The sequence below is a fragment of the Carassius gibelio genome, chromosome B2, assembly GCF_023724105.1.
Source record: "Carassius gibelio isolate Cgi1373 ecotype wild population from Czech Republic chromosome B2, carGib1.2-hapl.c, whole genome shotgun sequence".
NCBI classification, from domain to species: domain Eukaryota; kingdom Metazoa; phylum Chordata; class Actinopteri; order Cypriniformes; family Cyprinidae; genus Carassius; species Carassius gibelio.
In genome coordinates this window covers 25269423-25286487 of record NC_068397.1, presented here as the reverse complement: position 1 = coordinate 25286487, position 17065 = coordinate 25269423, and the positions used below count along the sequence as shown (strand labels likewise).

Sequence of the window (17065 nt, the reverse complement as noted above, 5' to 3'; positions counted from 1 at the left end):
ATATACAATATTAGAATCCAGTCCTTCCTAATAGCTTGAGAAAAGTGGCTTGATTCTTGGTGAATTAATTTAAATTATTAGTAGTTTGTACAGTGTCAGATTTAGTGCTTGAATAAGAATATTAGCATTTCTCTTTAACATTTCTTCCCACTGTCGTGACTCCTGTGCAAACACATTCCTTCTTCCCCTGTGCCACATTATAAAGTGTGTAAATGCACTGCTTTTGGTTTATATCCTACTTCAAACGTGTCTTCTGTGCCTGTATTGCAGTTTAATGACAGCTTACATAACAGTTTAGATTCGTTGCAGGTAAAATTAGACTAGTTTTTTTTTTTTATTCAAAATACATGCTTTGAAGTATTGATTTGTTTGAACTGTCATGAACATTAAAATATATTCAAATGTGTTATATAGAAAATAAGAAGTACTGAATCTGTGAGCTTATGAAAACACAAAAAAATCAAGACATTTTAGCTGATTTTCAGTCTGTTTCTTTCATTTTATTAATGTTGCTCCATGTATACAAGTACATATATCTCAGTTCTGTCATTTTATTTTACCAGGGAATTTTGGAAATAAAAGGAATGATAGAGAAAGTAACAGAGAGAAAGAGAGAGAGAGAGAGAGAGCGTGTGTGTTAATTCAAATTAAATATCACCTGTAGCAACATTATCTCCACAGCAACCAAAAATACACAACGATAGGGCCAACCACTGACATGCAAAACACACACACAGCTTCACACATACAGATACACACAACGCTCACATTGTTCTGTCAGCATACTGAGAGATCGGTGTGTGTGAAGTGTGTCCTGTTTGGTGAGTTTGGAGGCTCTCTCTCTCTGTCTTTCTGATATCATGACATCTGCTGCTTTCAAAGTACAGAAAGACCAGAACTCTGTTAACACACACACACACACACACACACACATGCAGTAAATGCATGCTCATACCATGCATAACTCCATACACACACTCACTTCATACTCCCAGATCTCTCCAAACATGTACACACTTTAAATTAACCTTCAAACATCCAATTAAAGGGATAGTTCACCTTAAAATTAAAATGACTTCTCTTCACGTCAAACCTGTATTACTTACTTTCTTACATGTTACACAAAAGGAAACGTTTTGAAAAATATGCACACTGCTCTTTTCTATACAGTAAAAGTGGATTGGGACCAAAGTCTGTCAAGCTCCAAAAAGGACAAAATAGCACCATAAAAGCTTCAAAAAGTAGTCTATACGGCTTGTGCACTATATTCCAAGTCTTCTTTGAAATCTAAATAGCTTTTTACTCAAAATCTACCTTGACAGATGTAGTCCCCATTCACTTTTGTCTAAGGAAATGAGCCGCTCGTTCAGCTTCTTTCTTTTTGCAATCTGCAGATGACAAAAAGTCAAACAGGTTTAGATCATAATTTTGGGGTGAACTATTCCTTTACAATACACTAATACTGTTAACATTCAATACTGTGCCTGTGTGCATGTGTGTTTGATACATTGTGCTATACACTGATTTTGTTTCCACTGATACGTGAGAAAAACAGAGAGAGAGAAACAAAGAAAGTAGGAAAGTCGGGAGATAAGCAAAGACACAATGCCAATCACTAACTAGAAAGCAGCAAACAGGAGATATGGAATATGTATCAGGGAGGCTGGACTACTACCATTAATACTACTGTCACTCACGCATTCACACAAACACACACACACACACACACATATATATTAACCCCTCCCGCTGCCATCACATCACACTCAAATGGAGGGAAGTGAGATTCAGAGGGTGCAATGAATAGATTCCATGTTTGTATTCCACCTCTCATTGAATGGAGGTAGAAAGAAAGGTGAAAAGAGATAAAGAGAGAGAGTTGGGGGCTGGTGGTTTGTATCAAAGTTCAATTTGATATTAAAGATAATATCACTGCCAGTCTTATTCACCATGATCATGTCCATCACCAACACAATGATCAAAGTCCAGCCTGTTAAAATCATTATTGTTACTATTATCTTTATTCATATTATAATTACTGATATAGTTTAAAATGGGCGGGCTAGTTTTAATTATTTAGATTTGATCTGGTTTTTCATTTGTCATTAATCTTGTCGGTCACTGTTCCTTCTGTTAATCCTGCACAGCGACTGCTTGCTCCTTGTTGGGGGCGGGGCTGGCCTCCGTGGTGATTGGCTCTGCAGGGGCGGACTCTTTTGCGGGTGGAGCCTCAGTCTTTTTAGACTCAGCATCAGGCTTGCTCTCCGTCGCTGTGGCTACAGGAGGGGTGGGATCTTTAGCGGGCTCTTTCACAGCTTCTTTCTCATTGGCCGGAGCTGCAGAAGGGGCAGATTTTTCTTCTGCTTTGGCAGGAGGGGCATCTGGACTCTTGGCGGGTTCTGCTTTGGCAGCCTCGCTGCTCTTGGCGTCAGAAGCTTTAGGAGCGTTAGCGTTGGCCGCAGGCTCCTCCTTCTTCGGAGGGGGGGCGGATTTATCCTCCTCCTTGGGTGCAGTGGAGTTGCTATCGGCGGTGGGCGTGGCTTCTTTAGCGGCCGCCGAGGTGTCATTGGTTGTCTCGGTGGCAGCAGGGGCATCCTCATTGTTTTCCTTCGGAGCTTCGCCCTCCTCCGCCGACGCTCCCTCCGTCTTTGCATCCTTCTCTTTCGCCTTCTCGTCGTTCACATTGTATCCCTTCTTCTTTTTGCTCAGCTTCCCTCCCATTTTACCTCTGACCTGTGAAAGAGAGAAACAGGACAATCAACACTGGCTGAAATGACCCAGAATGAGTTCTTGAACTGTCCGTTTCATCTTTTTGTTTGAACTCTAAAATCATAAAGGAGATCTTTTGTTATTTCTCAAACTGCAGTGGGATAAAATGTTTTTAAGAAATGGATCCTAGAAAACTCAAACATCTCGACAATGTCTCAATCTGTGTTTAGATTTGCCAATATACATTTACCAGTCTGCAAAACGAGATTATAATTAAAAATGTATTTTCATTTAATTCTTTCCAAATAATCTTGACTATCGTAAAATATTCAAAAGTAAACTATATAATGCCATACCAATAGAATACAATCTTTTGGATGCCACAGACCCCCAAATATGATCAATTTTAGTGAGCTCCCATCCCTTAAATTTACTTCTTCTATGTAGACCCAATTTATACTATGAAAAAATTACATAATAAATATATTCCTAAAATGTTAATCATATAGGACTGTGAAATCTAAGTTTTATTTTGTTAGTTCTACAGACCATCTGGCTTTACTTTGCTTTATACTTTACTATAAAATACTGTAATATTATTTCTATTCTGTGTCAACAGCTATCTAAAGTGTTTCTGGCTTTAATTCCACAGGAATTTTAGCAGAAACATCAAAGACCGATTTTAAAAAGGTTCCTCTATTGATTCCTGAGCCACGAGCAAAGAGCAACCACTGAGCAAAAAAATTCTCCTCTGGGAAGTGTAGCATGTCAAACACTACATGTCTTGCATAATCAGAATGACTGAAGTAAAATGTAATTCATGCTTTTAACAGGTACTAAAAAAAACCCGTCTGCAAATAGGTCTGTGCAAGGTTTCATAATGAGAGACGGCAAAACAAAATAGGATGAATATACATTGTATGTTCTGCTCTGAGTTTATTTTAGCACATGCGCTTCAATCCTGAAACAGAGAGCTAATAAAGGCTAAACTCAAATCTCTGAGACAGCCTGTCAAGGTTCTATCATATCATGCATCAAAACTAGATCATTAATCAGAAATCAGACTCTAGCGCTGATGGTTATCTGGATAGATGGAGGGGGTTTTAGAGGACTGCATCTCTGAGCCATACTACCTGCAATTCAGAACCTCAGTTACCAAGGCAACTGGGTGCTCACGTGACCCATTCCGAATAAGGATCTCTCTCTCTCTCTCTCACACTTACTCCAATGTCCCTGTTGGCTGCTTTAGCGTTCCTGAGCTCAACAACCATCTGTGTAATGACATACTTGCACACACACATACAGTTATTCTCCAGACAGAAGGAGAACAGTAATCATGTAAAGCCAACCACAATCATGTGAGTTGAGTGCTTCACACACATATGACTATGGAAACATGGAAATCTTTCCTTGCAGTGTGCAAGAGAACAATAGACACTATCTGTCCTGTCTCCACTGAGTCAAGCAGACAGCAGCACGCTGTTTCAGCGTTAAACAATACACTGCAGTGTGTGCGCGTCTGTGAGCTGTCTCATCTGTACAGGAGGCTTGAAATTCACTGACTGTGTGAAACCTGCTGATTGGTAATGCATTTGATGCTGGTGTGGCTTGTAAACTGTCTATGCAGTGTGTACAAGTAGCCTAGTATTCAAAAGACTCATTGCCAAATTGAAAATTAAAGGATGAACTGCACTTTTGGCTTCTGCTCCACTACAGAGCAATGCAAAAAGAGTTTAGCTTAAAGGGGGGGTGAAATGCTCGTTTTCACTCAATATCCTGTTAATCTTGAGTACCTATAGAGTAGTACTGCATCCTTCATAACTCCAAAAAGTCTTTAGTTTTATTATATTCATAAGAGAAAGATAGTCTGTACCGATTTTTTCCGGAAAAACACGACCGGCTGGAGGCGTGACGTGTGGGCGGAGCTAAAGAATCACGAGCGCCAGTAGGCTTTTGAGTTGAGAGCATGTGGAAGCTGTGACATTACCGTGAGGAAAAAAACATCCAAAACAAACCATGGCTAACAGTCTTACAGTACAGATTCAGCCGTTTATTAATGATCAGAATCAGATCCCGAGGCTGAAACTGAACGAAAGCAGCAGCAGGAACAACTCGCTCTGAGCGGGGCCCGAACCCGGGTTTCCGGCATGGGAAGCGGACACACTAACAAGGAGGCAGAGATATTTGAAGCAGTTTTACTCACCGCCTGCGGTTGCAACACACGATCATGACCCTTTTTCGTTGGGATTGCATCATCCTTAAGAAATAAACGATACGCAAATCCGTCGTCAAACTGGGCCTTGACAAAAACACTTGCACAACTCCGTTGATGCTCTGTAAAAATAAACTCCATCCACTGGTCCCTTAATGCTGTTTTTTTTTTGGTAATCTGTGCAGGGTTGTCTTGCCCTGGCAACCAAAAACACACTTCTTTTGTGACTTTTCGCTCTGATCACTGAATCGCTCTGATCAGTGAAATGTCTGTGCTCAGCCTCGCTGTACGGGAGCGCGCGCTCTTCCGGCAGAAGTGCCCTAGGACCCATATAAGGAAATTCCGCTCCATCTAACGTCACACAGAGCCATACTCGAAAAAAACTTTCCGAAACTTGTGACAAACCGGAAGGAGTATTTTGGGAACAAAAATACTCCTTCAAACGTACAACTTAATTTTTGAAACTTTGTCCATGTTTAGCATGGGAATCAAACTCTTTAACAGTGTAAAAAACTCAGTATGCATGAAATAGCATTTCACCCCCCCTTTAAGGGAAGACTGAACATTGATGCTCAATGCATCAGTAAGATTAAACCTTTAGATGCTTAGAAAATTCCTTTGAATATTTTTCTTTTGTATTTTTTTCTTTTTTTTTTTACCAGAAACTCTTTTGTTTGTTTTATTGCATATTGGATTGTACTGTTTATATCTGTTCTTTTATATATTTTAAACATTTTTGCACACAATGTGTGGCATACATCACACAGACATCAATTTGCACTATTTGAAGTGCAAACAGCATTGAGCACATGTAATTGAAAAAAATATTGATAAAATGATAATTTATTAACTCTTAGTTATTTATATTTGATGTATATACACTACTGTTTAAAGTTTAAATCTTGCAGCTGTGCTGTTAAATATTTCAGTGAAACCATGCATGGTGCCTTTTTTAGGATACTTTGATGAATAGGATGCTTAGAAAAACTTACTGTTCAAAACTTAAAACTAACTTGATAGATTAGTTGTATACACACACACACACACACACACACACACACACACACACATATAGCTGTTTTGCCATATAAACGTGTGCAGCTTTGAATTTGCTTATGTAACTCTAAAACTCAACACACACACACATTGGACTCGAGGCAGAGGAGGGGGGTTGAGAACTGGAGCAGAAAATCTGGCCCAATCACTGTGCTGTAACAGCAGAAATGCATTCTGGGAGCAAACACAAACTTATAGAGTTTCATATGCAAATACAATAAACTACATTAGAATTGGACAAAAACATGCATGTTACCTTATTACATATTACATATATTACATATTAACTTTTTTTTTCCAGTTCTCAATGTGTATTTGAATCATTTTATTGGCTTGTGTTGTGTACTGGCTGAACACACGTTTGTATGCAACAAACTTGCTAATCTAAATATTATGGACCCTAAATATATGTGAACATAGGGTAAAATAAGCATGAATGGGTAGAAGATAAGTTAATTATACATATCCTCATGATTTATATCTTTCTGTCTCTCACAATCGCACTCATTTGTGCATGTGTGTGCTTGCATGTTGAATATAGACACTGTTGTTTTATCTCCAGGTCAACAGGAGGCAGTGTGGAGCCACAACTCTGAGATGTTTTAGTGAGGACTGGACTTGAGTGGTGGGAGTAGAGAATGTGACTGGTCAAAGTTTATAACACACACTCTAATAACTTTAGATCTGTCCCTAGAGACGTACTCAAACAAAACACACACACATTAGCACATTGTTGGCCAGGGCTCAGGCCTCTACGTAAACAGCAGCTCAGGCTAATGAATAACTCCAGAACACTGAGCAGACAGAGAAACCAGAAGCTTCTGTTTTTCATTTGATGGGGCAAAATGAAGTGAAGAGTAAATATGCAGTGATGAGTCATATGATGATTATTGTGATTGTGTTTGTTTTATTGATTTTTCTTGTCAACACAGATCAGGAGTTAAAGGCCATATGTTAGACGTGGTTTCAGGATGATTGTTGACAGAAAGAGTCACTCCAGGTAGCCTAATAATAGTTTTGTTTAATTTCCCAACTTCCCACACCAAAACAAAACAAACAAACAAAAATTGTTCTTGGCCATAACTTTGTGTGTCCAGTGAGCACTCTTCCTTCCTGATCAGTGAACATGTTTTAGACTCTTATTAACTTTCACAGAACCATTAACTGCACACTATGGAACTAAAACCAAAACGGGAAAGATGAATTGTGTCTGCTAAAAGCAATTTATTTGCATTTTTTCAGTGCATAATTCAAGAAAGAAATTATGCAAATTAGGTAACAGTGTGAATTTGGCCACACAATTGTTGATGAACACAATTTGCAGGCTAAAAATCCCCATCTTACAGGCCACTTCTAAATGCTAGGTTGGGGAGGATAAGGCAGACTACTACAATCTGCCATACTTTATCTAAGTGCTTTAGTTTATTTGGCTCTTTTAAAATGAACTTGACCCCACTGCATGTCTGGGTGCCTTGTTAAAGAGCTCTTCTCCATCATTTAATAAATTAATATTGCCGCCATTATCAGCAGAAAAATGTACACAAATCACCTATAAAATGTAATTTAATAGTGACACCAATTGCAGTAGGCAAATATTGCTGAGTTTCATGAATATAGTGCTCTGTAATGATCCTACAAAACGAGATTTACTCATTCTGCTAGTTTACTACCACTCAAACGTTTGTGGTCAGTAATTAATACTTTTATTCAGCAAGGAGACATTATATTGATCAAAAGCTGATGTCTTTTACTATGCCGGGTAAAAGACAACAGCAATCCTTCACATAGAAAAGAAAACTGAAGAAAGTAAAAAAAAAAAAAAAACACAGGCATAAAGTTGGCTTGACGTTGGACGTTCGAGAGTCTCAAATTTAGGGACCGTCTCTAAAGTTACATGCGATATTGGTATACATTTTTCCAACGTCAGTAGCATTTGAGGAGAATGACTTACAGTCATAAAAACAACTGTAATTGTTCATGTAGGTGTCAGCTATAATGTAAAAACGAGGCCCGTTTAACACTTCCAGGGACATTCCTGTGAAAGTTTTTTTTTTCAGGTTCCTTTACGAAAATGACCCATGGTTTTAACAATAACACCACAAATCATCGTTCTTGTAGCCATGGTAACTGCAAATTAACCATGGTTTTGTTTATTCAAATTATAATTTACATAAAAGTATTAATATACTGTAAAAAAAAATTGTTGTTGCTATAAAAACAGACCTAAGCCACCAATAGTCTTTATAATGACTTAAAATGCATTATATAAAAAAACAATGAGTCAATAATGATTGGTTAATAATAACACTGTTTAAATACATAATATAGGCAAATACAAAATAAACAATTTATGTACATGTTATTACAAATGCCTGCAAAGGGAGCCATGAAATTGCTGCTGTTACACTTACAGGACGATCAAATCCTTGTTTAGGCTACTGACCAAACATTTAATTCAAATATTCACTTAATCTTTCATTTTTGGCCACCTTTTTGCTATATATGACACAGCCTTTATAATTTATTCAACAAAAAACGTGCATATCACAACCCTTACAAAAATAAACCATGGTTTTATCATAGTAAAAATGCTTAATTTCCTTTTGCATGATTTCTGAATGCTTGAGACTATAAAATAAATTAGTCATAATAAAGTTATAGCCATAGGTAAATGTCAAGAGCTACAATTGTAATTTTGTAAATAATACAATTTATTCATTTACTTTTTTATTTGATTAAAGTTCTTGCAAATTAGAAATGATTTCTTGTGACACTGAAGATTTAAAATTCATCTTTGCCATGAAGAACAAATTAAACAAGGGCGATATTTTAATACATTGAAATAAAAAGTTACTATAAATCATCATAAAATTTGTGTGTGTGTGTGTGTGTGTGTGTGTGCACTTTGGATGGGTTAAATGCAGAGCACGAATTCTGAGTATGGGTTACCATACTTGGCTGTATGTCACTTCACTTTCACAATGTAATTTTTTTTTTTAGCTTATTATTCATTCAATAAATGTGCATGAGACTATAAGAATCAAACTGACCTTAAAATCTTACCAACATTAAACTAGATAGACAGTTAACAAACTAAAAACAATTTGTATCTTGACTAAATGTGCTGCCATTTTAAAATCCTAAGAAAGCAGCTGTTAATGATGATGCAGTTGGGTTGAGTTTGATTTATATAGCGCTTTTACCGAGCTCAGAGTGCTTTACAAGAAACAACAGATAAACATCTGCTCAAACCCCCAGTAATTGGAATAACTGGTGAGCTTCCAAATTATTGAGTCTGAAAATGTAAGATAAACCTAGTATGACAAGAATGTGCCTTGACTATTCATATTGTATTGTTTTTACAAGGTTATTATTTTAGGGTTATTTTCTTGAATGATATGAAAGTATCAGGACCTTGAGTGTGTGTGTGTGTGTGTGTGTGTGTGTTTGTGTGTATCGTAGTCTATTTAACTTGGTCTCAGAAACATCTACTTCAGGAACATAAACAGTAGAGCGAGGGAAGATTTTAAATGAACTCAGATGCAATAAAACAGTCTCACAACCAGAACTAAGATAAATAGAGTTCAACTGGACAGACAGAGAGAGAAAGAGAGCAAAGCAGATAGGGGTTTACTCCAAAATCCCTGAGTTTTTCAACAAGAGTATTTGGAAGTGCTGAGGTAGTTTACTAACTCATTTGGACAGTGTCTTGAGAACTGTGAAAACTTTGGCCTGGTAAGATCCGTCATCCTTCACACACACGGCCATCTCTCAGGATGGAAATTGCTCTAATGAAAACAACGACTAGAGAACATAAACACCACTGGCAGACAAAATCATGCTCAGGCACACAAAGACCTTGAGATTCTTTCTTCGGTGTTGTGCAGACCCTGCATTATTCTGATGACTGTTTAGCTGCTCTCTGATGGTAAAATGCACTTTGACTTTGAGTGTGTGTGTGTTTATTTAAGGCTGTCATGGGTCCTAAAAACACACTCAGTGGAGCCAGTCTGAGATAGTAACACACACACACACAATCCCTAAGCCTCACCCTGAGTTGCAGCCTTGTATCTATATGTGTTTCAGGATAGTAGGAGATTTGATTGTGTCATGTCCTTCAAGTACAAACATCCATAAATCGTGTTACTGACAGAGGCTTGATAAAATGAGATGTGAGCTTCCACATTTGAACATGCATATAGGCTAAATGTTTGTCACCTATAGCAATGTCAATATACAGGCATTACAGATGCCTCTAATTCTAATTATATTATTGAAAAAAAAGTTGGTTGTGATCGAAATGATACAGCCAAGGGATAGTCGACATAAACAATTTCTACACAATCCATCTCAGTTTTAAAAATTGTAATAATATTTTATGATTGATTTTAATATTTTAAGATCAAATTTCCGGTGAAACAATAAAATCTATGCATAGAACACGTTTCAAAAAGAGTGACAAAAAAATAAATAAATTATAAAGGCATATATCAAAATATTTCCAAGAATTTATATGAAAGAGTTGAAATCTTTAATAAAAAATCCTCCTAGTTGAATAAACTCCCACATATTTTTACTAGACATATATCTGGTGGTGTAGATGGTGGTTAATATTTCATCTCTGACTTCATTAAGTTAAAAAAAATGTATATTACTGTTTTAAATATCTGAGATCTAGGCTTAGTCTAAACATAATTCCCATATCACCAGGGACAAAAACGGACACACACAAATCCACACAGTGTTTAATGTTTTCATTCTTGTGGGGAAACTTGCTGTCCAAACGAGAACTGACTGCATTGTTCATTAAGCCTTGATTATATAGTCGATGTCCTGAACACAACACAAGTGTTTTTTAAAAATGCCCCCACTCCTGTCTGTACTTTCACAAGGCTCTATGCTGTTCAAATACAGTGATACCAGACTACATCCATCACTCTCTGACAGATGACATGTATTATTATTTGATGTCATTTATGTACAGTATGTCTTTTGGTCATTGTCAGATTTAGCCTGCACATTGCTCTCATCCAGCTCTAATGCTGTGTTTTCTGTGCATCTCTCTCCAAGGGACTGTAACAGACAGGTGGGGTCGGTGGGGGTCTGGCCTTTGATTGGCTGTTGCCGTAGGAACCATAGGAGAGCTGCCATTCTGGCTCATTCTCACACTTCCTTCAGGTCATTGTCATGGCAACCCAGAGAGAGATTCCATGATGACACACACAATATCAGAATCGAATCAGAATCTGGGCTGCTGCTTATCCACAGGTAATTAACACATAATCATAGAAAGATATTTAGCATCTGTTTTATACATAAAATGCAATTCAATAGTCAGTGTTATTTTGTATGTATATAGTATTATACAATGCATTTTGCAAAATCTCCTTTAAGATTCCACAGAAATATTTTCACACAATTTTTTTTCATTTTTGGGAGAACTGTTCCTTTAATTCTCAAGCTTTCACAACTAATGGCTGTGTATTGTATGAAAAAAAGACAAGTGAAAAAACAGCAAACAACCAGCAAAAGCATTGCCACTACAAAAAATGTCAATTTTTATCCAACAGATTTCAACTAAACCACCATCAACTGAGCCATCGTGTTATGTTTGGAAGTCTGCTTTGAACAGTGCTCTTGAAGGGGTGCCATGTCCATGTATTATTAAGCATCTCTGGGCTTGACTCATAGATATATACAGTTTATGGAGTCAATAAGATAGGCAAGTGCAGATCACTATATTTCGGTATGTGGCTTATTTCCAAAATGACGCATTTGAATTTAAGTTTATTATGGGTTTGTTCTTATTGGTTGTTGTTTTTTATAAAGATCTGGCAACCCTAATGAGACAAAACCCTGTATTTTCTTTCCCTGCACATACGCTGAAACACATTCAAATACATCATTCATTGGGTTCTGTACACACTGTGTAGAGTTGTCACTACCTGCATTCTTCAGGAGTCAATTCAGTTGTCACTCCCCTACATTTCTGAACTGTGTGTGTACAGAACCTTTTCTGTAAAAAGGTGAAATGACACCCGAATTTAGCTGCAATGTGTACGTAGCCATAAATGATTTCAAAAGCCAAACAATTGTTCAGAAAGCTTAAAATGTGCTTTTTAAAAATGTAAAAGTGCAACAATATCAGGCTCAGTGGCTCTGTACTGCACCACATAAAGCCACCAATTAATTTCCACACAGTGCACACAGACCGCAAAGCATGATGGGACAGAACCTGACTAGTGACTGACACTAAAACTTATCAAGTTCTGCCAGCAAAACTAAGGCTGCCTCAGGAAAATATCAAATAATAAAATAATGCTTCACTAATCTGAAGTCTTTAAAAATGGTTTGACAGAATTGGTACGTAGACTTTGAAATTCTTCCTTTTTTTTATTTTTTGTAAGTGACAAGTCCAGAAATAACACTGATTTTGAATTCATCTCTAATTTAGGACTGTCTCAGATGTTCTTGAACTGTCTGTCCCTTTCAATGATCTTCCTCAAACAAACACACACACACACACACACTCAAAGCTCTGCTTGGCTGAGCTGCCTTTGTCTCTGTCAGTGCCATCCTGTCTCACTGACTCCTTCCTCTCTCTCTCTCTTGCTTTCATGTCTATCCCGCTCTTCTTCTGACAAACACTGAAAACTGTGATCACAGTTATCAAAAAATTTTCAGATGAAAAAGCACTTGGTGCACCAAATTAAGTATTACATTTTAGAGCAATGCCTTGGATGATTTGTGGCACATTTAAGGTAGGATATCACAACATAAATATATTTCCGTATTTTCTGACCTGGAGTATGAACTGTGCAAATCCGAGAGAGAAAAATGCTGTGTTTTCAAGTACATTTACTTCATTTCAGCCAGAGTCTAAAATAAACACCAAGCACCAAATACAAGTAAAAAATGGTGTTGGTGAGTATATATGGTGAAACTTGCTAGCTGGCCAATAATTGGCTACTGTGTTTAAGAGGGAAACACGGCACTGTGTTTATTTACTCGTGAGCAGCTAAAGATTCAGAGACCTGGAGTGGCTCAGTTCACAGTAAATGCTGCTTCACACAAACTTCCTCTCTGAAAGTTTGGGTCACCTAAACAAGCCTGATCTCATGAAGAAAACATACTCGTGGGAACTTTTTAGCAAGAAGTGAAATACGTAGCAACACTTTCGATGTGAAATCCCAGAGTGGTGGTGGTGGTGCTAAAAGAGTGTTCGGTTTTGTTCCCTAGAACAGATCAACGTACGTTATGGTATGTTTTATATGACTTGAAATGCTCGTTGAGTGGCGCTATAACTCTAATGCTCCGTGACATTTTAAAATAATGTACCATCTGCACTACACTTAAACCTACTCAATAGTATGAACAAAAGAGAATGACACAAAAATGCAATCCCAAGCATGCCGTTTTGGAAGTGCTAATTTCTGTTGGAAACTGCACTAATATGTACTTATTCCTACGTATTTCGCATCTTATTTTTATTTTACAGTAGAGTATTATTTATTATTATTAATAGTAATATTTATTTATTGATGTAATGTATTTTATTTAAATAATAAATTATTATATTTATTTATAACAACAATAAAAATAACATTATTATTGTTATTGTTGTATATTGAATGGGCCAACAACAACAACCAAAAAAAACAAGTTTTCCTTATTTTTTTCTTTTATTTAACTGATCACATCCCTGTTTCCTTCTACTGTTTCCTCTCCTTCTACAATGCAAAAAAAAAAAAGAAGCTCAGAAATGAAAATCCATTCTTTCTCAACTCTTTGGCTGAAACTAGAATGATGAGCACTGATTCAGACTGTAAAATCTGCAATCATGGACTACCCAACAGACAATGAAGGTCTTTCTCACTTTCACTGCTTCCTCCTGAGTCCTGCTCTCCTCTGCTATTGCAACACAAAAAACTCCAGCTGGGCGTCTCGCACTGACATCACCTGACTGCTCTTTTTGTTTTCTGTGGATGACCTAGTATACAGAGAATCTCACATTCTAAAATACGCATTTAATCAAGATTATTGCTAATGCAACTCAAGAGCGCTCCGAGCCAAAGGTGCAGATCTGTAAATGTTGGCACTCACTCATGCAGGGTTGATATTATTTTTGGTGGCTGATTGCCTCCTGCATGAGTTGCCTTCAGGCTCTTCTGCATTATACAAATGCACTGAACAAATAAATGAGACCTGAAATGATGTAGATATTCATTTATCTCTATCACTCACTCTCTCTCTCCAACTTGCACATAGAGAGGGAAAGATGCTATTTCCATAGTGCAGCAACCATTATAACAATTTTGTATGCCATCAATCCAGATCATGGAAGATCAATAGCCAATGAGTTTGAATTAGTTTTTACACCATGCATTTTTTATTGTGGTAGCACCTAATTATTTCTAGTGTTTTAAACATTTAAAATTCAACAATTTGGTAAATGGACACCTTCATTTTTAGGCCAAACCAGCGCTCAGTTCTCAGTGTGGTTGGATGTTCCCAGGTTGAAACGCGTGACTCATTCAAGCAGCGGTTTATTGCTGCGTGTGAACGCGTGGATTATGAAGCCTCTCGCTCATCACAGCGCCCGCTCCTTCTCTCAAACTCACCTCCGTCCCATCCCATAATATCGACTCTCATCCAGCCGAAAAAAAAAAATACATTTGGGTGGAGACGTTTTGCACGGTGTGATTTTAGTGTGCAGGGTTCTGAGCACTAGATTTTTTTTCCCCCTCCCTCACTCGGTTCATTGTCTGCGGCATCGCCGTGAAATGTAAAAAAGATTCCTCTACAAACGGAATATTAATAAACACAGCCGCGGAAAATAATATTCAAATTATAAATACAGTTGTGCGTTAAAAAAACAGATCATTAGTAGACAATGTGAGAGATATAGAAGGTAAAAGCATCAGTTGTCCATCCACACCCTACGCGCAATGCGCATGTGCTCTGCAGAGACAAAGGATCAGGCAATTACGGCTGTAGCTTGAACTAATAAATAGATTAAATAATAAGAAAAGAAATACTGTCATAAAAGTCGCATTGATATGGAGAGAAAAAAACTAAACCCTGTTCACTTTACATTAAGTGACAGAGTTAAGAAACTGTCTCTTTGGCACTGTATAGCATCACAAATGGTAAAGCAAATATATGTACATACAGTATTAATAAATTAGAAGGATTTATCGTGTGTATATTATTTATAAGCTTCGGCTCCGTAATATCTGTGTAGGCTATGTGTGCGTGCGTGTGTGGGTGGATGCGTGTGCGCGCACGCGTGTGCACCAGTTAGACAGCGCTGCAAAATGTGTGCCAGCTCTGATAAAAGAGGACGGTGGACATAAATCTGCGGCTGTGTAAACAGTAAAAAGCAGCATTTACTTGGGATACACGACCAAAACCAGTACTATTACCCTAAACAAAACATGATAAAATGAAATATTTGAAATATTTGCATCTCAGAAAACACGCTTTATCCATTACGCTTTATTCGAATACTACTTAATTCATCTTATAAGCAATTTTCATTCATATTTGCACATTAAAATAATAATAAACAGCGCGAAAGCGACGGCATGCACGCGCAGAACACGCCCCTCTCCACAGTTCATCCGCGTAAATTCCGTGGCTGATCTATTGAAATCTTTATGTGCATCTCAGAAATCAAATAAGCTCAGATACATTATTGCTCTATTCACCGGCTGAATGAGGAGCTGAAAGTGCACTTGATTTCGATTTTCACTACCGTGCGCTCCGTCTTTCCAAATGGAAGCTGCCCTTATTTATCAGAGACGCTCCAACTAGAAAATTATTCCTCATGTAACTGAAGCAGAGTGTTTATTTAATCTATTAAATGAGTGAAAGACTCTTACCGTCGGCGGTGGACTTTCCTGTCACTCCTTTCTCAAGCGTCTGCTGTTTTTCCCAGTGTCTTTTTTCCCGTTCGCGTGGATTCGGTGGGGTTTATCGGGGCTGTTCGGTGTGTGTCTCGCGCTGCATTTCTCGCGCGCACTCTCGTATTCGGTTTGGAGGGGGGCGGGGGCGCGCAACGCGCTGCGAGCCACTGAGGACGAGACACGGCAGCGCGCCGCACCGCGATCAAGTCGCGCAAATATATATATTTCCGGCTTTATACTCCTTATCAAAAGAAAATTGAACCTTTTTGTCTGGTAAATAGTTGTATTTCTAGTCAGTGTGTAAAGAATGTTTAATTTTTAACTTATACCTAATATAGAGATATAACCCATTCACGTTAATGCTCGCGCGAATAGTCCTCGATTAATATATTATTTATATATATATATATATATATATATATATATATATATATATATATATATATATATATATATATATATATATATATATATATATATATATATATATATGCGCATTTTTGTCTTTGCGCGCCCTCTGGCGACATCGGTTTAAAATGTGGCGTAAACGCAGACAATATGAGGAGAGTACAGAGGTGTGAAAACACTGAAAATATATTCTAATAATAAAAAAAGATGCTGTTTATAAATTAAACTTAATAGCAGATTGCAATGGAAAAGATAACGTGCTTAATTAATGATTGTTTTGCTTAGACACTGTAATTAATCAAATAGCCTATAAAAATAGAAAAAATCGTTTTTAATTATGCAAGATGATATTCTGATCATATTTTTCCCCATGCACATTTGACCAAATCCAAACCTCATCATTCTTAATAATACTATTTTTTTATTTAATAACTTGTGAGTGAAATGCATTATATTCAGATATGCATAATTATTAAGCAGGTTTTCTTTTACAGATCAAATTAGCCAAAAAAAAAAAAAAAAGCTATTTAACTTAGACTGAAAAGTCAAAAACTATTAAATGCCCATGACAAATTCAAAACTAATGCAAGACAGAAATTGCGAAACATAATGTTCATTGGATCAGCAGGGTCAGGGAAAAAAACCCAGATGAAGAAGAAAAGACACATTAACTGCAAAAGAATTAAGGTGAAGAATAATGTGTAAAACCATCAGAAACGAATTAAGTCTCCAGTGCCACCATTTTCCAGAATGGCAACCTTCCTGGAGTCTC

The 17065-nt window shown here is 37.2% G+C and overlaps 1 protein-coding gene across 1 annotated transcript; it reads right to left on the bottom strand.

Moving 5' to 3' along the window:
• Positions 1-468: 468 nt before the first annotated feature.
• On the bottom strand, positions 469-16029 carry basp1 (brain abundant, membrane attached signal protein 1). Its single transcript, XM_052547643.1, has 2 exons — positions 15862-16029; positions 469-2733 (listed from the first exon to the last, which is right to left on the bottom strand). Exon 2 carries the CDS (start codon positions 2719-2721, stop codon positions 2134-2136), a length of 588 nt encoding a protein of 195 aa, XP_052403603.1. The 5' UTR covers positions 2722-2733; positions 15862-16029; the 3' UTR covers positions 469-2133.
• Between the last annotated feature and the right edge of the window lie 1036 nt (positions 16030-17065).